This window comes from Myotis nattereri (assembly GCF_964212035.1).
Source record: "Myotis nattereri genome assembly, chromosome: 3".
NCBI classification, from domain to species: domain Eukaryota; kingdom Metazoa; phylum Chordata; class Mammalia; order Chiroptera; family Vespertilionidae; genus Myotis; species Myotis nattereri.
Genome location: NC_138077.1, coordinates 24,838,526 through 24,865,100, shown reverse-complemented (window position 1 = coordinate 24,865,100; position 26,575 = coordinate 24,838,526). Strand labels below are relative to the sequence as shown.

General features: G+C 39.8%; 1 protein-coding gene across 1 annotated transcript in view; it reads right to left on the bottom strand.

The window, feature by feature from the left end:
* PPM1L (protein phosphatase, Mg2+/Mn2+ dependent 1L) overlaps window positions 1–26,575 on the bottom strand; it is a 250,003-nt gene that overhangs the window by 54,776 nt on the left and 168,652 nt on the right. Inside the window, exon 2 of the mRNA XM_081086785.1 lies at window positions 9,528–9,702. Coding sequence (XP_080942911.1) covers window positions 9,528–9,702 — 175 coding nt within the window. The remainder of the gene's footprint in view (window positions 1–9,527; window positions 9,703–26,575) is intronic.

Genomic DNA, 26,575 nt, shown 5'->3' with positions numbered 1-26,575 from the left:
GTTCTCTTATGATTTTCTGATTTATTTAAGAGAAATAAATAAGTATATTTATTTTGTTTTCTCTATCCTAAACCTAATTCCTTCCTCCTCTGGGTATCTACTGTCCTCTGAACACAGCACCGATTCCTCTCTACTCTAGTCACCCGTTTCTACCACTGTCTCTCTTCCTGGCCTCCCACTACCACATGCACATGCACAGAGAAATACACACACACACACACACACACACACACACACACACACACACACGGAGTGAAGGGCCACATGGTCATCCCAGTGTTCCCAGAGGAGGGCACAGTGCCTGGCTCATTGGTGCTCAGTTAATGTTTACAGAGTGAATAAATGAATGAGCCAATGAATGCTAAGTGAACTGAAGACAGAATCATACAGTGTCAACGCTGGAAGAGACCTAAGAAAATATCTAATCCAATGTCCTCATTTTACAGTTGAAGAAACCAATCAGAGAGGTTCAATGGCTCGCCACAGACACAGAAACTGACCCCAGACATGACAATCACACGTTTGGGTTTGAACTGCCACGGTGGTCAGTTTGCCAGTTTTCTAATTTGTAGATGAAAAGACACTTTTTTAAGCTACTACTCCCCCACTCCCTATCTTTTGGCTTCTTCAGTCCATGATACAAAAGGGGAAGTGTAAGAAATTCAAATCAGCTTGGTTAACAAGATTGATATTATTGGCCAGAAGAAGTTCTCTGATTATAAGTGGATTTTGACTTCCTATTTAAGTCCTCTGCTCCCGCTGATATATAACTAAAAACTAGCTGCATTACAAACATCTTCATTATGTTTATGCTAATCAAGTTGCTATTCTCATCTTTTCACAAGTAAGAAACACACCTCCAAATTCAGGGATTCTACATGGTGATGAGAACTAAAACACGGATAAAAGAGAGGGACCGTGTTGAAAACATTAAAGGGTTATAGGAATGGTGGTATATCCACATTATGCAGCCATTATGAATTACTTTTATGAGTAGTTTCTAAGAGCATGGAGAAATATTATATTTCAATGTTGATGAAAAAAGATATAAAAATTTGTGTAGAAATAATTAAAACCCAGCAGAGAAAAATGACTAGAAGTAAATATACTAAAAATGGTGGTTATGTTTAAGTAATAATGATATTGTTGTATTAGCTACTTATTAATAATAGGAAAGGAGCAAAGGGGGAGGCCAGACATAGCATGGCCATTTGGGAAGCTTCACCAGGAAGCTGCAACTTTGCACTCCTCTGGGAAGCACCAGCCCATTCCCTGCAAAACACTGGTGGAAAAGGAGCCAATAAAGGGGAAAGGGGCCCATGCACAGTAAAGTTGGGGTGACCCAAGGAAGGTGCTAGAAATCATTGGCTAAAAGAGGTGGAGCCAATGCAAGCCTGCAAAAATTTGGGGTTACATAATCTCCCAAAAAGAGGAGTTTGCTCTCTCAGCTCTAGGCTCATGGCTCCCTTAGCTCTCTGGTTCCTTTGGCTTTGTTCCTGGCCATGTTTCCCATAGCCAAGTCGCCCTGGGGACCCCACATACCATGGACTGATGGACTGCAACTGGGGACACAAACTAAGCTAGCTTGGTGCTGGATTTGACTATGCTCCAACATGGAAAGGAAACTCTGGACACTGGCTCTGATCTTAGCCCTGTTAAAGACAAAATGGGACTACTTCCTTGGCAGGACAAAGGGAAGCAGGATGTTGGAAACTCAGGGATTTAATTCCATGCAAATAAAAATCATTCAGTCTCTCATGCAAGTCTCAGAAGATTATTTTTCTTGGGATATCCCAAGAATTCTACTCCCATGAGCAACAGGTGGGGACAAAGAACTCTACCCATCAGTAACAATATAGAGATTATCTTTTCCTTTTCTATTTTTCCATACTTTAAAAATGTTTTAAACGTACTATACTACTCTTATAGTGAAAAAATAATACAGTAATATTTTTACAGAAATTCAGAAGTTGGAGTTAGAGGTTGCATGACCAGTATTCAATTTCCCTTTTTAAATTTCTTTTGGGTCCCTGTTTTTTCCTTCCTTTCAAATCCTATCAGCAAGCCTCTGGCAAGAATATCTTTTGAGATCAGTAACCGGGTCCTGATTGAAGGTATAAAGTAAAGAAACCTTAGTGCTGCCATCTCTTCCCTTAGGACCTGTTTGAGAAACTTACTGAGAAATTCACTCTATTTGTTAGAGTGAAGAACTTCCTGCAAATGCCTTTTACTATATTTTTTATGGTCTTGGCAAACCTGAAAAGGCTCTAAATAATTCACAATCTCTTTTCTTGAGTTTGGTTTCTAGATGTGTGTTCAATTCCTCCCCCCCCCTCCCCCCCCCTCCCCCCATGTCAGGAAATGGCTTTCCTTCGGAGATCACTGATTACTCTGACAATAATGGCTCAATTAAATCGTAGATGAACGTTTAGGTACCACCTATTTTAAGAAGAATAAAATAAGCTCAATAGTAGCCCTCCAGCTACTTTCTAAATTGCTTAGAGCACATTCCCCCACCCTCTAAAAAAGCTATTTCTCCAAAAAGTACAGTACAGTACGTGGTGTGTCTTCCCAGCAGGTAGCTTTGGTTGGGCTCAGCTCTCAGGAATGTCCAATGTAGAGCTGCATCAGGGGATCACAAAGCAGAGGCTGAAAAATGAATGCTGTCACTGCTTTCTCACCTCCTCTGGGAAAGTTGTGTGATTGCCTGACACTTGGAAATGGATTTGTAGGTCCCCAGCTTTAACCGATGCCCAAATGAACACAATAAACAGCCAGCTGAGTCCTCTCCTTCCCTCACCTGCAATGCCTGGTTCACTTTCTACGTGTAAGTGCTCGTGTTATATGGTAGGAAATTGTGCTCATTGGAAAGCTATGTGGATTTCTAGTAAGAGCAGAAATAAAATCCTCGCTGGTCTTAGGTTTAACTCTGAGAAAACGATCTAAGCTGAAACTTAGGCAACTGTCTGGAGGCCGGCAACAAGATACCGCCACTGGCCAATCCACCCACCACAGGTATACTCAGCTTTTCCCAAAGTGCCGTTTCCCAGGCCTGAGGGTGCTTGAGTGTGCAACAGAGACTATCACTCTCAAATAAAGGGGCCTACTCTCCTCCCAATTCCTTCAAACACAAGGCATCACAAGCCATGTTACTTTATCCTTAACAAGAGAATATGTAGTTTATTTATTCATACCCAAACTTAAAAATAAATGAAAAACAATTTGCCCCAGCCAGTGTGACTAAGTGGGTTGAGCATCGTTCCATGCACTGAAAACTCATCAGTTGGATTCCCGGTCAGGGCACATGCCTAGGTTGAGGGCTTGATCCCTGGTCAGGATGCATATGGGAGGCAGCTGATCCATTTCTCTCTCTCATATCAATGTTTCTCTCTGTCTTCCTCCCTTTCCCTTCCTCTCTCTCTCTCTCTAAAACAACAACACATCAATAAAAACATATTTTTAAAAAACCAATTTAACATTACTTAAAGAAACATGAATGATAATATACCAGCACAAAAATAAACAATGAAAGGAAAGATTCCCTCTCCTGTTATTTCAACCTTTCATATTTTTGCTTCCTATAACAAACAATGAATATTTAGGTAATGATGTTCTCTGAGATGGTGGGAAATGCTATTTTGATCACTTTTCAAATCATGCCACTGCTTCCTTTAGTGTCTAAGCTGAATCTATAGAAATGTGTATAAACTTGGATTTTAAATAAAAATATTAATAGATCAACTGCAAACCATATTTTCTTACTCTATAGCATTAATAAATGCTAGTAAAAATATCTAAGCTATCTTATTGAGGACCCATGAGTGATGGCTCAGAACCTCTTCTTTCAAAATCTAGTTTTGCCTGGCTCCCATCCCACCAACAAAAGTATGCCTGGGCATCTTCTTGGGCAGATGATAGAAAGACTGAATAGTGGTCTTTGAGCCTGATTATTGAGTAAATTACATGGGCTGTGTGAAGAGACAGGAGAAAGATGATGGAGCAAGCAGAAAGTTCAAGAAGAAGCTACATGCTACCTTGCAGAAGCTATGGCCACCTGCGTTTTCCATTGCCAAGTGACCAGAATCATAGTTTTAGAAATGGAAGACATCTATGAGATCCTGTTCATTCCTTTGTTTTATAGCAAAACAGGGTCTAGGGGGATTTAATGACTTAATCAAGGTCATATATCTGGTTGGCAGCAGGGCTAGGAATAGTATCTGGGTCTTTTGGTTCTAAGACCTCTTTCAATTATACTACAAAACTTAATAATCACTGCAATAATCAAAACTTAAAAATAAACCATTTGGATGAAAATCCTCCTAAAATGGTTTACACAATTCCTATTTTTATACAGAGAGTATAATTAAACCTTTTCTCTTTGACTCAACATCATCATTATGAAGATTAATGATGTTAACTCTATATACTACAGAGTCTATGAATGCCGACTTGACGTAGAGTGCAGCACAATGCTGCGAATATGATAACTGTTTTTTTTGTAGATTTCTATGAATTTGCTCTTTGGTTTTATTCCTTGCTGCTCTCAGGTCTCTGCTTCCAGTATCATCTCCTTTCCCCACCTTCTAATTCTAATTCGAAACTGTGGTTTTTCTAAAGTCTGCTCTTTAGAGTAATATGAAATGTAGACAAATGCACATCATATGTATTGCAGCATTATTCGCAAAAACAAAACCACAAATGTCCAACATAGGAGAATGGTTAGTAAGTGGTACTTTAAAAGAATAGGATATTATGTAGCCATTAAAATGATCATCACATGAAGAGGTTTTAATAAAATAAAGAAGAGCTTATGTCATAGTGTTAAATTAAAAATGTAGGATACTGTTAGATATCAATAACATTTCAAAAATGCTTAGAGTGAGGGAAACATACCAAATGTTTACAATGACAGGATTACTGATAATTATTATTCTATTATTATACCATTCTACTTATTTCTATTTGTTTCTGTAATAAAAGTACAATACTCAATGTCAGAACAAGAATTTTTAAAAATATCACATCGGAAAATATAATCTAACAGGTGAGAATGATTTAAAGTGAAAATATATAGATTCCAGGTGAGAATCTAAAGTTTCTGTGACATAGTATGGCAGAGGGTGGCTTTTGCTTCCTTCCCATTTCTTTGCTGAAAGTCAGGTTTCTAGATACTTGGAGGGAGGAAAGGTTCGGAGCCAGTGGTTTTAGACAAGTGTCTAAGGATTTTTCATTAACTGGTTTTTAGAAGTTTAGAAACCACAAATGTGGTAACTGTCACACAGCCTGATTTATCAGCGGATGAGCATGAAAGGCAAATTAACCTCTCCACAGACAAAGAAGGGCATTTTCTAATTAATAATTAATCACTTCCTAAAATTGGGAGAGCAGAATTAAGAATGTGAACAAGTAAAAACTGGGATAGCATGGAAAGAAGGTAAGCAGTTGAAACAAATGAATGTCTTCATATAAGGTGTTTATATCTGAAGGTATTAGGTACCTTCTCTTCTATTTCCTGACTCCTTTGTATTATGATAACCTATTTCTCTTTTTAATAGCAATGACTTTTTATATCTTCTCCTCGTTCTTTGAATGAAATTATTAAGATGTGGGTAGTGCAGCAGAAGGCAGTTTAGATGTTACAACACACAATGACCTTCACTGACTCATACATACACAGCCCCCACCAAATGCGTCACCTCATGCAGAAACGACCAAGGGCAAACTGAGCCTGGAGTGGCTGATTTAACATAGCTGTTGCTTGACTTCTCAAAGCTTCTGAAGATCATTTTTAAAAATTTGCCTCTGCCTCCCCAGAGACGACATGCCAAGAAAAACCTCTGAGTACTTTAAACTGGTCTGTGGGATAGAAAGATCATAAATCTGTTCTCATTTGGCATGAGTGGCATTTCTAACATAATTTCTAAGGACTTCCTCAAATGTAACATACTTTCTTATCATAATAACCCTGTGAGATACTATTAGCCCAAATTTATAGATGAAGAAACTGAGGCTCTAAGACATTAATTTGCTAAAGGTCACCATTAAGCTAGAGGAAAAGACTGGAATTCAGATTTTCTACTCTCAATCCTGTAGTGATTTCTGCTGTTTCATGCTGCAAATTTATTGATACATTAATTCTGTGTCAAAGCATTTGCTCCCAAAGGCCATGTACAAGAGCACCTCTGCAGACCAGTAGTTGCTCAACAACATGCAGGTGAGTAGACAATTTCAATGGTGGGAAGTTGTGCCTGGTTGCAGTAGGGCAGTGAAAGCCCAGATTGATTTCTAAAAGGAGATTGGAGTCCCAGCTCTATGGCTAAGTAACTGTGTTACTGTAAGCAGGTCTATGGGTCTTAGTTTTTTCACCTTGGTGTCTACTTGAGCCCCTTCCTCACAAAAACTGCATCTCTCTTATCTGCACAAATCCACATTCATCATTTGTCCTTCAGGGTCAATGTCCTCCCCTAAAGAACTTAACTCCAATAGCTTGTGAATAGAGTGTACTCATTCCCTAAATCCTCAGGAATTTTTATTCAGAAGTCACATATGTGTGTTTTAGCTCTCCAGCTAGACTTTTAACAAGATCTGCCTTGCTGGTGTGTGTTGTAGCCGGGAGCCGGTCCATCCTTGCTGTTTCAAGGGACCTGGCATATATGGCATACTGTTCTTAATATGTTTGCTCACCTTCTTGGCACTATGTGTTTTAACCAATGTCACCTCTCTGAGAAAGGTTGTTTCCCCAGGTAGGGATTTTCCCCTGAAGTTAGGGAGGGAATAAAACCCCTTAACTAAGTGCCAGGCGCGTAATTAATCACTTTAACTACAAACAATCATGCTTAAGCTACATAATCTTTACTCCCTGGAATGGAGATAAGAAACGCCCTAACCTTTGGAATAGAGATTGATAGGATTGGAATCAACTGGTATAAATACAGATGTAACAAGACAACTAGACACAGAACCTACACAGAACCTAGAGACAGAAGAACTTCGCTGGAGAGAACATGGCAAAAGATCCTGGACAGAAACTGGCCACAGAACCTAGAAACAGAACCTAGCGAGAGAACCTGGCTGAATAACCTAGAGACAGAACCTGGCTACAGAACCTGGGTAGAACATGGCAAGAGAACCTGACTAGAACCTGGTGACTGAACCTGGCTAGAGAACCTGGACAGAACCTGGCTGGAGAACCTAGCGAGGGAACATGGCTACAGAACCTGGCTGGAGAACCTGGATAGAACCTGGCTAAAGAACCTGGCAACAGAACCTGGTGACCGAACCTGGTTGGAGAACCTGGAGAATCTGGCTGGAGAACCTAGCAAGAGAACATGGACACAGAACCTGGCTGGAGATCCTAACCAGAACTTGGCTGGAGATCCAGACCAGAACTTGGCTGGAGATCCTGTCTAGAGATCCTGGCTAGGCTGCTGATCAACTGAACGCTGTCTCCGTGTCATTCCTTCTTCGCCGACTCCGTCCACACCTTTGGGGACCCCTGGACCTGTTGGGGTTGGACCCCAGCATGTTGTGGGTTCGATTCCCAGTCCAGGTCAGGGAGTGTGTGGGAAGCAACAACAGAAGCATCTCTCTCACATACATGTTTCTCTCTCCTCTTTCCCCCCTCCTCGCTCTCTCTCCTTATGCCTCCTTTCCTTCCACTTCACTTTCTCTAAAAATCAATGAAAAAAAAATATCCTTAGTGAGGATAACCTAAAAACAAAAAGTGTTTTCAACATCTCTAATTCCTCTCTGCCTTTTCAAAACCCTTCCCTCTTTCTTCCAGGTGCCTAGTATATCACTATGCATTGGACAAATGTCTACTGAACGAATGAGAACCTGCATTCAGGAGGTGAAAGCCTGGCTTGATTTGTAATAGGAGGTTGGAGTTCCAGCTCTATAGCTAAGTAACTTGTGTTACTACAGGCAAGTCTGTGAGTCTCCATTTTCTCATCATAAATGATTATGGGGGTAGGAAGGAGGTGAAGTATATGAGTTCCATGATCTCTGAGATGCTATAAATATTTAAATATTATTTTGATTGGGCCAACCATTAGGGGTGAGAGAAGAGATGAATGAGAATTCTAAAGACAAGAATGTGAAAAACAAGGCAAACACAGTAACCAAATATCTAACCACCCAGCAGACAGAAGAAACCAATGTGCCTGGAAAATTAATGAAGTAAAGAAGAATCAGAGAGAGCAGAGATGTCTTAGGCAAGGCTTGAAATGTGAATCTTGTCTGAGAGGGAGGCAAAGGGGTAATAAGGCAGAATATAAATGGGGACAGCTTAATAACTAAAAAAATTGCACTAGTGTTTAGGCATGTGTAGCATAATGTTTGTTTTTTAATTTACTCTTCTGTTTGCTATTCAAGCTTGAAATCAAATGTTAAGAACATCAGCACTGAGACTGCTTAGGATCAGGAGAAAGAAAATGAGATGCATGCTAACAACTTCCTTGTGGAAATAAAAACAGAAGGTCCTAGCAATAGGGATTGATACTACCAACATTAGACTATTAGAAACGTTACTGTCCCATACTTTCTTCCCCATTTTGTTGGGGGGTGGGCAGTATGACCATTTTAATTAGGATATTTCTCCTAAGTTTAATTTTATTAAATATTTTAATAATTCCAAGTAATATTGCACTGGTTTCATTAAAATTTGGGTTTTAGCAGACAGACCATGTAATCAATAAAAATGGTGTTATAAGGAGGTCTGTCTATGCCTTCAATAATAAGCTCCCTTGGGCCGAAACCGGTTTGGCTCAGTGGATAGAGTGTCGGCCTGCGGACTGAAAGGTCCCAGGTTCGATTCCGGTCAAGGGCATGTACCTGGGTTGCAGGCACATCCCCAGTAGGAGATGTGCAGGAGGCAGCTGATCGATGTTTCTCTCTCATCGATGTTTCTAACTCTCTATCTCTCTCCCTTCCTCTCTGTCAAAAATCAATAAAATATATTTAAAAAAAAAATAAGCTCCCTTGGATAGGATGAACTTATGGTAGACAAAGAACCGAAGTATCTGGTATGATAAGAGGAGCTGGGATTCACACAAGGAGTTATAAGAAAAAGAAAACCAAGTTCAGCTTGAAACTTTAAGAAAAAATGGCACCTCTTTAGAAAAGAAATTCTCTGAAATTAAAAAATAATACTTGAAGCAAATAATAGTTCTTGGATTATCAGATGCAAAAGTTTTCAGCTGGTATCTGAAATTGAAGTGACACTTCAAAAGATTAAATCAGTAAGAGTCCATGATTGATAAAAGACAAGAAATTTCCTTTTAAAAAAAGAGCAAAACTGTCAAAGGAAGTTGATATTTAAGAGACATTTTTAGGAACCTCCTGATGAAATTTTTTATACTAAAACTGCAGAGAAGAAACTCACTGTTAATCCATACTATCTAACTTTGGGTCCAGTTTGCCCTTCATCTTCTACCTCAGAAAAAGGGCCTAAATTTAACCAATGTATAAAGAAATTTCTGCAGGGAGAAAAAAATCGTGTGACTGTGTGTGTATGAAAGACAACATACCTGCTTCATCATAGGATACAGTCAATTTTTCTAGCATTTCTCGGTCAATCGACAAAATCTGCTGTTCAAGGATGGTCTGGTAAGACAAAACACTATTTTCTTTGTCTTTCTCGTAGTCCTGTAGATGCTGTTTAAGGGCCTCTGGGAGTCGAGATTTTACATATTCAGCTGCAGTCTGCAAATAAAACAGGTAAAAAAAAATTAATATGTCTCATCTTAGCCTTTTCACTTCGTTTTAGGTGCTGCAGTGAGAACTCAAAAGCACTGTGGCACTAACCCTTTAGACAGCCATGTCCTTGTCATTTTTAGTCTCCACTGTGCCCAGTAAGGTGACTCTTCAAATAGGCAGAATCACAGACCTCTAACAGTTTTCTACCAGGTTGAAAGGTCTAAAAGATGATAGACTTAGTTTGTCATTCATGGAGTTAGTACTCGAAGTTTCAACAACTATCCCACTGAACTCTGAAGGCCCCATCATAGTAATCTTACTGATATAAATATGACTGCCCTTGTCTAGAATGCAGAAGCCAGTCACTCGTCTCAGCAGAAGACAGTCTATGCTATGCCAGCCATATCTCTACTTTGCTTTGTTGTTCTCTACTCATTAATGCTCACACAGGAATTCTTGTGAAGGGAAGAGAACAGAGAGCCCTCTGCACGAGCTGATAATGGAATAGTGGGATAAACGGAAAAAGAAAATACCTAAGACGATATCTGTTAGCCAGAAAAAAAAGAACTGTTCACCACTGAAATGTCTCGGCCTTTATATACATATTATTCTTAACTTGACTTTGTTCTGCTTCTACACTATCTCACAATGCACTCCCAAATAGGGACATCTGAAATTACATGCAGTGATTTTCAACCCAGTAGGCATGCTTCCCTTGGAGGTAGGAAGAAAGGCATGTATACTGTGACAAAGACCTCCCTGAAGATTCTAATATATTCGTCTGGGGGACTGGGGAGATAGCACACTCTTTCCCTTTCCAGTCAAGAACACAACCAAACAGAACTATAAGAAAGAAATTAAGTGATAGAGTGGCATGTATGAATCAGTGACTGAAATTCTTAAAACATATTTCTTAAGAATGCCAAGAGTTTAACATCTCCTTGCTGTGAATTTGATCAAATAAATGAAGGCATACCCATTAGAAACTGAAGTAAAAGAAACCGTTAAAAAGAATTGTCCCTGAGGTATGGGCCCAGAATAAGGAGCAGCACACCTATATAATTTAACATATTTTTAAAATCTTCTGTAATTAAAAAATTATCTTTAAAATATAATTTTTGTAACCTTCATAGTTTTTCTTTTAAATGTTGCACAATTTAAGATGAAAAGAAACTTGCCAGAACGAACAACTGACTTCCCAGGAAAAGTCCACTGGAAAGTTATTTTTCAGTCTTCGAGAAGCCAAATATAGCATACAATACTTTTTATTTCCAGGTTTATGTTTATATCCCCTAATTAAGTTGTTGATGAAATTACAACTTTAAACTATCACCAAACATTGTTCAATTTACCTGCTAGCCACCTACTGCAGAGCAAATAAAGTTATTTCACAAAATGTGAATGGACTCAACATGTTAACACTATATATTTAATTCTAGAGTTTAATGACAATTTTCTCCTGATACTGGACAGGGAAGAGGCATACTGCAAAATAACTATTTTTAAACTCAGATGACCTTGCTATTCAGTGTAACATCTGTCTTTTTTCCCTTGGAAATATCTATGAGGCACAGGAAGTAATTCTATAATGAATAATTCTACAATGCATATTTTTATAAATATTGGTGTGCTCTGTGTTACTGAAAGCATACCACACATTTCCTTCCAATTATGTCCACTGATCTACTTTTTTGAAACTCTGATATTGGTCTTTAAACAGGATTTATATTTTTTACTATATTGAAGTTATAGTTTGGCATTTCATTTCTAAAATAGTATAACTCCATATACAGAGTTCTTTCCATTGGGAAAGATTCTTTGGAAGAACAGAAAGAAATAATTCTAGCAAAGTACTAGATTCTGTCAAGATATTTCAAGAAATCACCTTTTATACTGAGGTGATGCTCTAAATGTATTCAAATGGCAGTTAAATCCTTATTCTCAAGCTCGTACCTATGCTTAAAACCAGGCTGTCATACAAATACCGTATGATCTCACTTATGTGTGGAATCTAAAAAAAGAAAAAAATCTCCAACAAACCAGAAACCAAACTCATAGATACAGAGAACAATTGGTGGTTGCCAGAGGTGGGGGATGGGGGCAGGTGGGAGGTTGCAAAACGGGTGAAGGGGTCAAAAGGCATAAACTTCCAGTTATAAAATAAGTACTGAAGATACAATGTACAGCATGCTGACTATAGTTAATAATACTGTATTGTATAGTTAACAGTTGCTAAGAGAGCAGATATGAACAGTTCTCATCACACACACACAAGATGTAACTATGTGTGGTGATAGATGTTGACTAGGCTTACTATGGTGATCATTTCTTTATATATACAAATATCAAATCATTATGTTGTATACCTCAAGCTAATATAATGTCAATTATATCTCAATTAAAAATATAGGCTGTAATATTAACTGATATTGGAATTATTGCAAAATTAATATATAATACAAAGAATAATTTAAAATTTTACTAGAATTCAAAAATAAAGCAAAAAAAAATTTTTAAATATAGGATGGCATCTGTTCTCTAATCAATGATAAGAGTTTCTAGAAGTTGAAACCCTAAATTGCATATTCTTATAATCTTTTTCAGAAACAATAATACAGGATGGGGCAGATGTAGGTTTACAGTTATGAGTACATGAAATACATTTATTCTTGTATATTATCTATTAACTAGAGGCCCGGTGCACAAAAATTTGTGCACTCAGGGGGGTCTCTCAGCCCGGCCTGTGCCCTCTCGCAGTCTGGGACCACTTGGGGGATGTCCACCTGCTGGCTTAGGCCTGCTTCCTGGGGGATTGGGCCTAAGCTGGCAGTCAGACATCCCTCTGGCAGCCCGGGAGCCCTCGGGGGATGTCCACTTGCCAGCGGCGAGCAGGCCTAAGCTGCAGTCAGACATCCTTAGCGCTGCTGAGGAGGCAGGAGAGGCTCCCACCACCACTGCTGTACTGGCAGCCATCAGCCTGGCTTGTGGCTGAGCAGAGCTCCCCCTGTGGGAGTGCACTGACCACCAGGGGGCAGCTCCTGCATTGAGCGTCTGCCCCCTGGTTGTCAGTGTGTGTCATAGTGACCAGCTATTCCCAGTCATTCTGCTGTTAGAGTCAATTTGCACATTACCCTTTTATTATATAGGATAGAGGCCTGGTGCATGGGTGGGGGCCGGCTGGTTTGCCCTGAAGGATGTCCTGGATCAGGGTGGGGGCCTGCTGGGGTGCCTGGCCAGCCTGGGTGAGGGGCTGAGGGCCATTTTCAGACTGGCCACACCCCCTTCAGGGTAGGAGTTCCCACTGGGGTGCCTGGCCAGCCTGGGTGAGGGGCTGATGGCTGTTTGCAGGTTGGCCAACCCCCCCAGTAGAGACCCTCACCCATGAGGGTGTGGCCATCCTGGGTGAGGGACTGATGACTGTTTGCAGGCTGGTCACAGCCCCCAACCACCCAAGCTCCCAGTGGAGGCTGGCTGGAAGGAGGTATCTGGGATTTATTTATCTTCTATAATTGAAACTTTGTTGCCTTGAGCGGAGCCCACAGCCAGCCAGGGCAGGCAGGAAGCTTGGCTTCCTCCATTGCTGGGGGCAACCAAGCCTCCTGCTTGCTCCAGCTCTGTGGCTGCCAGCAGCCATCTTGGTTGGGTTAATTTGCATATAGTCACTCTGATTGGCTGGTGGGCGTGGCTTGTGGGCATGGCTTGTGAGTGTAGCAGAGATATGGTCAATTTGCATGTTTCTCTTTTATTAGATAAGATTATTAGATTATTTTCCATATGAACAACTTTAAACCTACTTTTGACCCACCCTGTATTATAACCATTATCAGTATCTTGCATGTGTTTAGTATTTTATACTTTTCTGAGCAATGTATATTGTTATCACTCTGTATCTTCAGAATAACTCAGTGAAAGTAGACAAATTATTGGTTTTGGCCAATCCTTCACATCCTTCAAAGTCTGGCTCAAAGGCTATAAACTCTGTTAGTAAACACACCTAAGAGCAGCAAGTGAACTTTCAAGTACTAAAAAGCTATCTGTATAGGTATTTTAGCTCCCCAGTTTGGCTGAAGTAAGGACTGTATCTTATACATCCTTGTGTTCTCTCAGCATCAGGTTTAGTGCTTTGCACCCTATAAGCTTATATCTTGACCAGATCCAAGAATTAGGGACTTGGAGGTAGCCCTTGGAGAAAACTGTTTACAGTTCATAACTATTTGTCTGCAAACAGCACCTCCTCTCATGACTTCAGATAGACCACAAGAGTCTGGTTTCTTACCGGCAAATGGAACTACACTTGGTCTTTAATTGCCATTGATGCCATTATTTTAGGAAAGTAAAATCTAAAACCCAAATCAACATTTACATGCTAAAATGGTAAATGTACTTAACATACAATGCTACATATGGAGCTTTAATGACTTCTTCTGTATAACTGTTTGAACTCCATTCTTGCCTTTCTTCATTTGGCAATAGGCTTGATTCTGCTAGGGACCCTCTGAGGAGTTGAATACCTTAGAATTGTGCCCCTGAGTTACTAGTAAGAGTTGCCTTGGGGGTGTGAATTCTTCCAGGGTTTGTGCTTGTCTGAACTACTGAGTAGGTTCTCTCCCCCAACCTCCTCCCTCCAAACAAACCCCAGTGGGTAGCAGAGAAGCCTCAGGGCAGAAAGTAGGAGATACATAGTTCATGGTTATACCAAGAAGATAGTTAACAGCGGGAATAAAAACATAAGCTAGATGAGCTAATGCTTGTGAAGGAAGGCACAAAAGGAGCCTATTGCAACTTCTTACAGAATTTGCATACATTTATATTAACCAGGCCACCTGCAATCTGGAAGGCAGTAAAGAAGCAGAATGACTAGGGGTCTAAATCCTGGGAACCTAGTAGGTAGAATGCTGACACTAGCCATTATACTACAGAAATTATTTACTGTACAGTGGTACATTCTTTAAGAAATTACTAATGTATATGAAAAGATTTGGCCAGTGTAATTTAAAAGCTACTAAATGCTTCATAATTCATCTTTAAAGAAAACCTGTCAGCCATCCAATTCCAATTTATTGAGTGTCTGCTGAGTACAGCACGTTAGACTAGACACTATTTGGAGAACAACCCTTTGTCATCAAGGAACCTGCAATTGTAATGTTCAAACAACACACACACACACACACACACACACACACACACACACACACACACGAAACACCAGGGAAAAACATTTTCCGAAGCAATGCAAAAATAGGCATGAATCTTGAGATGAATTAGCATATTGAATTAACATAGGAGCTCTGTTAAGTGCTGCCCAGCCTTCAAGGAGAAAAATCCAGGAGAAGAGACAAGAAAAAGAATCAGGAAATCATTCCAGTATAGTTTAAAGATCAGTTTTGAGGTTAGAAGCACTTACTGGAGAAAAGAAATGCAATCTAGAAGTAGTAAATATGAGTTCACAGGGAGAGATAATAAGAAATGGAGTTGATAAGACTGGGAGGAGGGGAAGCTGGCAGGTGGAGAAGGCTTACCTCCCCGTTAGCCAGGGAGTTTTGACTTGTGGCAGTGACAGGAAACTGAAACGTCTTAAAGAGTAAAAGAAATCATCAAAAATTGTTCGAGGGATAATGTGCTTGGAGCTGAGTTTAAGATGCACTGAAACAGAAGGAGACTGAAGTAAGGAGACAAGGAAAAAAATCCGAAGGAAAGGAAAGCTGGCCTTCTACATTGTGGTTAGACTATAAATCAAACAATCCTGTACAGAAAGTGAAAAAAATGTGACAAAAACTTTAACAGTTTACACCTTTTACCTAGCATGTCTTTCTAGGAATTTATTTTAAGAAGTTAAAGATAAGCATTAAGGACTTGTATGCAAACATGTTTATCAAATATTATTCATGATAATGAAAATTTGTCTGGAAAACCAGTGATTAAATTATGGGATGTTCATGCATTGGAAAAAAACAAAAAACAAAAAAAAAAAACATCAAAGCTATTGAAAATCATGTCATGGTATGTCAACTATAATGTTAAAATGAATTTTAAAAATTCACCAGGAAAAAAGATCATGTTCTGGAAGAGTAACAATTATGTGGGAAAATGTTCATAATGAAACACAGGTTACAAAACAGTTTCTATACTACCTGTATGAGAAAAACATTGGCTGAATTATGTTAATACTAGAGTCCTGGTGCACGGATTCGTGCACCAGTGGAGTCCCTCGGCCTGGCCTACAGGGATCAGGCTGAAACGGCTCTCCGACATCCCCCAAGGGGTCTTGGATTGCGAGAGGGCATAGGCCAGGCCTAAGGACCCCACCAGTGCACAATCAGGGCAGGGGAGGGACTGCAGGAGGGCTCCAGGGAGTGTCCGGCCCATCTCGCCCAGTCCTGATCAGCCGGACCCCAGCAGCAAGCTATCCTACTGGTCAGAATGTCTGCCCCCCTGGTGGTCAGTGCAGGTCATAGTGACTGGTCAAACGATCAGACACTTAGCATATTAGGTTTTAGTATATAGGATGTATCATTAGTTATCCAGGGTAGTAAAAGTTTGATATTAATTTTTCCTTTATGATATTTTCAGCATATTTCAATTTTTCTAAAATACATATAATAGAAAAACGATTGACCACTTACTGAGTGGTTGAGTACTGTGCTGAATGTTTCACATGTACTCGCTTATTTAATCCTCAAAGCAACCCTATAGGTTTTTACAGATGAGGAAACAGACTCAGAGTTAAACAACTTATCTCTGGTTATACAGTGAATGGTGGAGCAGGAAACACCAATAGGTTTTGAACCAGAAAAGAAAAAAATATATATTTTTAAAGAAGAGATGCCTACTGTGGACATTGCCTTGTAAAGCAAAGCAGCTTAAGAAGAGACAAAAGAACACATGAGCAAAGACTTGTGACAGATGCAAAAGAGCAATATGTAAAATGGCTTCAGTGGGGAAACTGAGAAAAGTGAAACAATATATTAAATTTACTTTTGAACATTTAACTGTAAGCTGGAAAACTACCCGCCTCTTCGTATAGTATGTACTATCCCCTCCTCTGCTCAAAAAAGGCAAACCTCCCCAAGGAAAAGATATTAGACTTATTTAATAGAATTCCAAAGAAAAATACCAGAGTAATGATTTGGTTAGGAGTTCCAGAGAGGCAAAAGCTATTTTCAAGAAAAGTATTAAGTGATACTGAATCAAATCTAACAGAGCCCCCATTAGAGAAAGATCATAAGTAAATTAGACCTATGTTCAAATCATTTTTAGTACGTATTTGTCTCCTGGAATTTGCAAAGGTCAACTTACTATTCATTTTGAACTTTAATAGACTTTAAATGAAAACAGGCTTCTGATATCCTTAACTATGAAACTATGCCTTATAATTTTTATTTAAAACTGCATATTTCATAGTTGTGGGAGTTTTTTATTTTGTTGTCCCCTCCTTTTTAATCAAATGTTCTATTTTATTACCAATTTTAAGGCTTAGTCTATCGTATGCAATTTTATCCTTTAAAATTTCAGGTTTGGTATTTAAAGAAAGAAAGCTCCCTCTATAGCAAATAAATTCTTACTTAGAATATATATTTAAAACCAAGGAATGGAGTTTATCATTTAGTTTCTAATGATCTGTGTTATAAATGTTGGTCCTGTTGTAAAGATCCAATTTCAAGGGAACTTTAAAAAACCAGCAGATGAGATTCTAAGATTGCAAAACCTGGGCAATGCATGTTAAGAAGAAATACCCACTTTTGCCTCCAGGATGGTCTGCCAAAGTGTGTTTTGCTAAGATAAAAGAAAAATTCCAAAATTTTAATATCGTTCAAATTCTCTGATTTTATAAATTACCCTCCCCCCTTCAGTTTATTTAACACAGACACACACACACACACACACACACACACACACCCACACACCCCTCTAATTTGGCAGAGAGAAAGCCTCAAGCTCCATTGAAATGAATGGGACAAACAATTGATGGCAGTGTGCCAGAAGCCAATTCCAGCATGTCAGCAGGGCTGAATCATCTGGAATGGCTGAGGGCATTTCCCCAAACCTGAAAAGGGTGCATAAAATGATTGCTTGATGCCAGACAGCTGAGGCCATCTTAATCTACATATTATTGCCTCCTACTGGCCAAACACCTGAACAGCCATAGGCAATTCTTCCAATCTGACAATGCTTCTGTATACAAACCCTGGCCTTTGATGTGTATATCTACCTCACCTTAGGACAAATTGTGTTAATAAAAAGCAAGGGGTCCTGAGACAAGGAGAACTTAGTTCCTTTAGCTAAGTCTTCTCTGACTCCCCATAATGCCTTCCAAAATTACGTGTCGTCTCTGGACTCTTATTTAATTTACGCACAGCCCTTCTAGACGCTGGATTAAGACCCCCGGCATTCGCAGTGCCTTTCGGTTTACATTTACACCACATGTCTGCCTGACCTGGAACACAGTGCTATGTTTCCCACAAGAGTGTTGACTGTGAATGGACCCAGGCATCTAAAACTGGACAAAAAGGGGACTAACACAAAGAAACTGATCCTTGACCCACGTTATGGATGAAGTTAACAGTGAACTCACACACAAGAAAGTGCTGAATCTGGCTCGAAGGGCGTCTGATTAGTGCCCCTCTGGGTGCGAAGCAGACTTTGGCTCTGAAGAAGACATACGAGAGAGGGAAAGTGGCGAATCAATTCTGCAACCAGTGAGTAGAAAAAGAACTGAATTTGGAGAAAATGTAATGCAGGAGTGATGATAAAGGAGAGATGGCAAAGGAGACCCTCCCAAACTCCCACCGCAAGAGGACAGAAGAGAGAAGGGAGTGCTACTTCTGTTGCAGATAAGGTTTCCCTGCCCTTGAAGGAAGTGAATGTGCTGATTTTGCAGCAGCCAGCGTGCAGACCACACGTTAATTTACTTAGGTTCACCCTGGAATCTATCTTTCTTCTGTAACGTTATTATTAATATTTGACAACTGCTCTTTGGCACCAGGCAACTTTAAAACAAAGTCAGAGTGAATATCCTTGCCCACCAGGAAGAGGACATAAGGCAGGAGAATTGTTCCTCTCACACCTGCCAAGTCATTTCTTGCCCTTTTTGGTCTTTGCCACTTCTAACCTGGAGGGGTCATTTAAATAAGAAAAGCATCTTTGAGAAGTCAGACCATCTTGCACTCCTGAATTCATAATTCTGCACCAAGAAGGCGGATTTGATTCTTTCAAGAGAGATGGCATCAGGAAAAAGACCCAGGCTTAACCCTGAAGTATGTAAATGAAAGCCAGTGCTTATGATGGAGATTTAATATTGTTCTGGAGAACCAAATATGTGGAGGTGCAGCTGCTAACTGTGGGGCAAAATGACCACCATAGAGGACATAGCACTCAGCATGGGAGGGGCTTGAAATCATACTCCTAATGAGTATAAAGACTGAAGTTTTCATTTAGCATAAACATTAAGGTGATGACTGCTAAGTTATAGGTTATTCAGGACAATTCCTCTGGAATTTCTCAAATGACAAACCTTTAATAACTGTATCAGTCATCTCATTCATTTTTAATCTGAGGCCATTTTCCCATGGTAGTACCACACATGCCATAGTGTGAAAGTATAACTCAAAACCTATGTCCTGAATGATGGCTTCCCTGACTGCAGATCGTGGTTTTTAAATGTGTTAACGTAAATAACCTCCCTTTTTAAATCCCTACTCTCTAATGGCAGTAAGGTAATCAAATACGGCTTAGCTTCGTGATCCATTTTCCTAATCTTATTATTTTGGTCAAATCTACATTCAAACCTGAAGGGATTAAAAATGTGTCTGTATACAGCCTGAAGAAAAGTTAAGATTACTTCCCTACTACCAAAGGGATGATTCATGGAGTCTTTGCCCCGCAGTCATCACGCACATTACAGAGAGAGAGGCAGGGGGAACAGGCTAGTTCAGCCGTGGGCAAACTACGGCCTGCTGGCTGGATCCAGCCAGTTTGAAATGAATAAAACTAAAAAAAAAAAAAAAAAAAAGACCGTACCCTTTTATGTAATGATGTTTACTTTGAATTTATATTAGTTCACACAAACACTCCATCCATGCTTTTGTTCCGGCCCTCCGGTCCAATTTAAGAACCCATTGTGGCCCTCGAGTCAAAAAGTTTGCCCACCCCTGCTAGTTCCATGGTGCTTCTTTTAATTTTTTAAAAATATATATTTCTATTGATTTCAGAGAGGAAGGAAGAAGGGGAGATAGATAGATAGACAGACAGATGGATAGATAGATAGATAGACGCATCAATAATGAGAGAGAATCATTGATCAGATACCTCATGCACACTCCACACTGGGGATCAAGCCTGCAACCCAGGTATGTGCCCTGACTGGGAATATAAACTGTGACCTCCTGGTTCATAGGTGGATGCTCAACCACTGAGTTATGCCGGCCAGGCTTAATTTTTTTTTTTTAAAGCACACACACACTTTTAAGATCTCCTGAGAGATGGCAATATAAAAACAGCCCACCCGCAGAGTTTTTTGTAAATCTGCTGAGAAAACAAGCAGCCTTCAGCCAATGCAGTCTTGTTAAATTTTTTGTGATAAGTGAGTTCCTATCTTTTTGGCAGTTATAGAAAGAAATAAATTGTTTCACATTCTATACATTTGAAATGTATAGAAGAAAAATGCAAGGCAATGTTTGTTTACAGAGAGGAAAATATTTTCTATTTCAAAGAAAAATATGGTTACACATAAATTCCTTTCCATTTCTGAATTTTGGGTTATAAAGCTTGATGATAAATTAACTTCTGTGAGTGCTATCCAAGTGTGTTCTAGAAAGTTCCACGCAGAACGCTAACTGAAAATGCCCTTAGGGACTCAGAAAGCCAATGAGATCAACTGTTATAAATGAATTATAACCCACTCAGGAGTTATTAAGCAAAAAGAACTCTATAGCTATGATGATGGAGAAGTCCCTGAGGAAGGCAGCCCAAACAGTCAGACAAAGTGTTCCTTGGCTGGTGATTGGGCAAGAGAGCCCCTCTAGGACCTCACTTGACTCCTGCCGCACAGCTATGAAATTCGTGGTTGAACTTAATCAAGAGTGGTACTTCAACCAACTGCTCCTGAATCATCTGGGATGGGAAAGGAAATGTCTCCTTAAAAATGCAGAACATTGGTCCTGTTCCATTTTTAATAAATCGAGATATTTCAGTTGCGACTCTAAAATATGCTTTATAAACTTGTGCTGCATTTTAACAAGCTCACTAAAGAATAAAACTGACCAGTTTCTCCTCCTAGAGTTCTAATGTTATAAGGTGTAGGCACGTGTATTCTTACAAAGCTATACAATGAATTCTGATGTACATCCAGAGTTGTATCAGACCCTCCACAATAATAAGCCCATCTGCATCCCCCAAGACTCAGTTTGGCAAATAAATATGTTTAATTCTTGTAGAAACATTGACTGTATGCAGTGACATTCCCACACCGCCTGTACCCTCAATGCCATGGGCTTTCTTTCATCGTATAAAATTGCCAGCCTGCTTAGTCTCAGAAAGGCTGAGCCCTCCTAAAGCCAGCTAACTGACCTGAGTACTTCTGATGCCATGAGCACTTGGAACCCTTTTCCAACAGCTTGTGGGCAATCAAGCAAGGCCCGGCAAGCTGTGTGAAACAGGCCACCAAATAACCTGCGGCAAAGCACCTTGAAAACACAGTGACTTCCTCTCGACCGTGCCCAGGCATGGACAGAACACTGGCCGGCCTGACCTCTGCGGGGACCACCAGTGGAAAGTCGCAGTAAAATGGAGCAGGAAAAAAGCAAATCAGCATCACCAGCAGTATAGCTTAGAATTTGAAAGGGTATCTTATTTTAGCAGGAGGAAAATGGGATACCTAATTGCATGAAAAAGCTATAATTTCAGCAGTGAATGCACCTGCTTGTGTAAATAGAAAGTGACACATTTTAAAATCTCAATGGGCAGATAATTCATGGACTTACAGAGAAAAGTATGTCTTTTCCCAAGTCCTGCTTCCACACTGAAAGGCAACAACTGGATGAGCAGGGATGCAGTCATGAGCTACAGCCTTTCCATTAATATTTGAGTCTCCACCATGTGGCAGGCACCGTGCTAGTTGCCAGGAATAAAGGTGGGTTAAAGTGGACATGTCTCTGTGCTTTTGGTGCTTATGGTCTAGTGGGGAGACAAAAATTAACCAAATAACCACTTAAGTGTATAAAGAGAAGCGCTAAGGAAAGGTTCTTTGAGGGGAGAAAACACAACAGCTGGATGGGGGCAGGCAGGCCTCTCTGAGACAGTGATGCTTCAGCACAGATCCAACATTTCAGGAGGTCCGCAGGTAAAGGGCAAGGAGGGAGGAAGAAGAGGTCAATACAGGCAATAAAGAGAGCATTTTTACTGACACGAACTTTTTAAAAATGTGGACAAATGAAAGCCACGGGTGAATAAATGTTGCAATTTATAGGAGGGAAAGCTTCAAGAGGGACTTGCACTCTGAGGTGTCGGGGGACCAGCCTCTGGTCTGATGAGGAACAGAAGGAAGGAAGCAATGTGCACTACACTTGCCCAACTAAAACCAATCATAACTTTCTGTTGTGGCGGGGCACAGGGTGGGGGGGCTCGTGTCTGTACTCTTTTTATTAAAATGGGTTTATTATAAAGAATCTGAAGGACAATGTTAGGTCCCTAAGCCTTGACTGCCCAGTCAATGCCTCACATATTTTTCATGCTTTTTCTCTCACCCAGTGCTCACAGGGCTGCCTAGATTTGTTTAGCACAGGCAACCGCTAGAGCCTTAGCGCTCCTTCCACATCACCCTGACATGTTGCATTTACACCAAGTGTTGACCTTTTTGCAATAGCATACAGAGTCATCACACATCTGAGTGTCTTACACTAGTCATTTTGTTTTTAAGTCAGAAAAGATGTTTATGAAGGTAACTGTGCAGCTAAAATAGCATCAACTGATACGCATCAACTAGCTGGGAATCATTTGTCCCAACTTGTGAAATTCTCACCCTAAAAGTCAGAGGAATAAAACTAAAATGAGCTGGCTGGTGTGGTTGAGTGTCGACCCATGAACCAAGAGGTCACTGGTCAGGGCATATACCCCAGTTGCTGGCTGGATCCCCAGTAGGGGTGTGAAGGAGGCAGCCAATCAGTGATGTTTCTCTCTCATCAATGTTTCTATCTATCTCTCTCCCTTTCTCTTTCTTTAAAAATCAATAAAATATATTTTTTTTAAAAAACAAATCACTAAAATGAGCTTTTCCCTTTTCAAAAATGTATGCAGAGTAAGAAGGAAGTCCTATGGTCTCCCAACATTGAATCCCACTTCATTATCCTCCTGTTTGGATACATGGTCCTATTCCATGCAGAAAGTTCCCCACAAACAGAAGAATGGAGCAAAGGACTCAACTGTATTATGTAGCTAGTATAGCCCACTGGGAGAGACTTCATTCAGAAAGGTGAAATCCGGGTAATTGAGAGAGCAGTCACTTCTCCACGGGGTTTCCCACCTGCCTGGGAGGAGGGCTGCAGAAATCATAAGCGAGGTGGGCTGGCCCAGCTCCTTAGCAGGCATATCTTTAACAACTACTATTTATTGAGTGCTTACTGTGCCAGGCACTATGCTTTCATTTACTCCTCACAACAATCCTAAAAAGTATCAACGCACTGCAGATGTGCCTCTGCACACCTCTTATACAGTCCTTTACTCTTCAGCACAACCTGAAGTTTCATAAATATTCTGTATAGGCAAGTTTTAGGAATCCATAGCTAAGGAAAGTAAGATAGTACAATAGAGATGGAATCAAGAATAAAGTTGAAACACAAAATATATGCCTTAAGATGCCTTTTTTTTTGTTTTGTTAGAGATTAATTAAAAACTAACTGAGTTCTCTGGCTAACAAAACCAAAATATAAAGGCAACCATCTGCACAGGTCAGAGTGTTCTTAAAATAAATTAGAGGAAGGGCCAAAATAACGCTTATGGCAGACATTATTAATCCATCAAATAATTATCTGCCTTAAGCCCCAACCCACCCTGAGAATCCGTCTCAATATAGTATTCCAGGTAGCCATCAATCAATCAAAGTTACCATACAAGATGAAACGTGGTTATGAGCCTTGGTCTAAATCCAGGGTGGCAAATTATGGCCCAAATACCTGTTTTCATAAATAAAGTTTTATTTTAACACAATCCCATCCAATTGTTTACATATCATCTTGCCTAAAATATGTCCTATATGACTCCTTACAAAAAATGTTTGCCAAGCCCTTGTCTAGATAAATGGCTGAACTAAAGCAAAATGTGTGTGTGTGTGTGTGTGTTTATATTGTTTAGTTCACATTTGCCTTCATGTATTGAGCACTGTCTTAGATTCCAGGTGTATAAAAATAAGTTGTACAGATTTGTTACCTTGAAATAGCTCATGATGTAGCTAATCAAAAAACAAATTTAAAAAAATATATGTATTTTTTTTTATTGACTTTAGAGAGAAAGGGAGAGGGAGAGGGAGAGAGAGAGATAGAAACATCAATGATACGAGAGAATTACTGATCGGTTTCTTCCAGCATGCTCCACACTGGGGATCAAGCCTGCAATCCGGGCATGTGCCCTGACCGGAATCGAACTGTAATCTCCTGGATCGTAAGATCAACATTCAACCACTGAGCCATACCAGCTAGGCCACAAGACAATTTGATCAGTTCTAAAACATAAGCACGTACAGCTTACTGAGTGAATCCAATAAAGTAATTTTAAAATTCTAATACCCCAGAGAGATTTCTTAAATATTCTATATCTTTCCACTTGACCATACAACCTAAAAAGTCAGAGGGAGCCTTGGAGAGTATAGTACTGCAGCAATTCTAGAGGAAATGGATGGATAAAAATACAGCCAGACATTGTAAAGCATGGCTGCTTTGACATGATGTAGCAGTAAAAATGAAAAGGTCATTCATTAGGCATTCTAAAACCAATGGCAACTGGTGATGCCCCATAAAAAATGAACTTAAGCAACTTTGGAGTCTCAAAATGGCCATTTGTCAGGAACTACATAATCACAAGAAAATTAACAAGGTTCCAAAGAGACATGCAGAGTTTGAATTAGGATTCATAGTAGATTGGCAGGGACATAATAAATTCGTAATTGTAGTAATCCACAGCTGCTTCAACCTTAGAAAATAATGAATTGCTTAGTGAGGGCTGGTGTCTCTGAAATGGCAAGCAAAACCCATCTGCTATGGAGCAGTGTCCTATCTTTATGTCCTATATTTACCCAGACAGCCTACATCCGAGGGAGACCCATCTAAAGATTGATTGTTGCAACAAGCAATTTCCAAATGCCATAAATCAGCATGCAAATAGTCAGACTAGAAAAAGTATAAACTCTGCCATCTACAATACTCAATTGTTGATTTCCTTTTAATCCCCAAGAGAGTACCTATGATTCTTCTCCAAAACATACTGTGTTGACCTAAGTGCCCTAAGATAAAGAATCATTAAACAAATCAACATGACTTCTGAGACACACTCAACAAATCAAGATTTCTTTTCTAATACAAATCATACACCCACATTCAGGCAATTAAATAGTGAAGTTTAATAGAACTTTAGAAGAAGGTAGCTGGCCACTTTTGCTTTGAATAGCTATTTATAAAGTAAATGAGTTGCCAGCTCTGTTTGAAACCTTTCCTTTAAGAGCTGTACCAAACAAAATTTTATAACACACACACACACACACACACACACACACACACACACATACATATATATATATATATATATATATATATATATATATGGCTAATATACAAAGTGTCCTCTTGGGAGTTTGGGAGAACAGGAGTTCGACTGCCCACTATGACGGGTGCTGACCACTAGGGTGTGGCGCAGAACATGGCAGGTGACCAGCAGCAGCGGTGGGGCACTGAGGGAGTTAGGGAAGGAGGAGGTGGGGAGAGGGGGGGAACCTGATCGGCCCTGATCACCAGCCAGGCATAGGGACCCTACCCATGCACAAATTTCATGCACCAGGCCTCTAGTTTAAATATACTACTTTAATGGTATCCTTTCCAAGAAGTAGGTAAATTCTCAGGGTCCTTCCCAGTTCTCCAGTTAAAGATAAAATTAAATTTGGATATATACGTGTGTGTCCTATGTAATTTTTTCAAATGAAAGTTCTATAAATGTTAGCTTAATTTCATAATACATCATTGAACAAGTGCCATCAGGGAATGAAGAGTTCTACATAAGTGAATGTCCCATTTAACTCAACTTTACTACTCTACATGATGGAAAATTATTTTAACCTCTTCTGGTAGAAATGTTTCTAGAGTAAAATACATACTTCCACAGTTGTTCAGAAAAGGTACAGGAGAATATCCAGAAATTTAAAAAAATATATATATTTTTATTGATTTCAGAGAGGAAAGGACAGGGAGAGAGGGATAGAAACATCAATGATGAGAGTCATTAATTGGTTACTTTCTGCACAGCCCCTTGAGCCTGCAACCAGGCAAGTCCCCTGACCGGGAGGCAATCAAACTGTGACCTCCTGGTTCACAGGTCGACACTCAACCACTGAGCAACACTGGCTGGGCAAGCTTTTTTTTTTTTTTTTTTTTTGATGATTTAAGGCCATCTTTAGAACATGAAGGGAGGGTGGGAATGTATGTGCATGACCACTGCATGTGAAGTTGGTTCCTGCACCAAATTGCTGTCTTATTGCTGTGATGAGCTTTGGGTTCTCCCTCCATAGGCAGATAATCCTCCTTCAAAGTAGCTACTTTATGCATAATAACCTAGTCTAGAGGCTTGGAAAACGTTTAACATTCTAACTGGAGCAAAAGGTACATGAACTTTGTGATTGTTATTT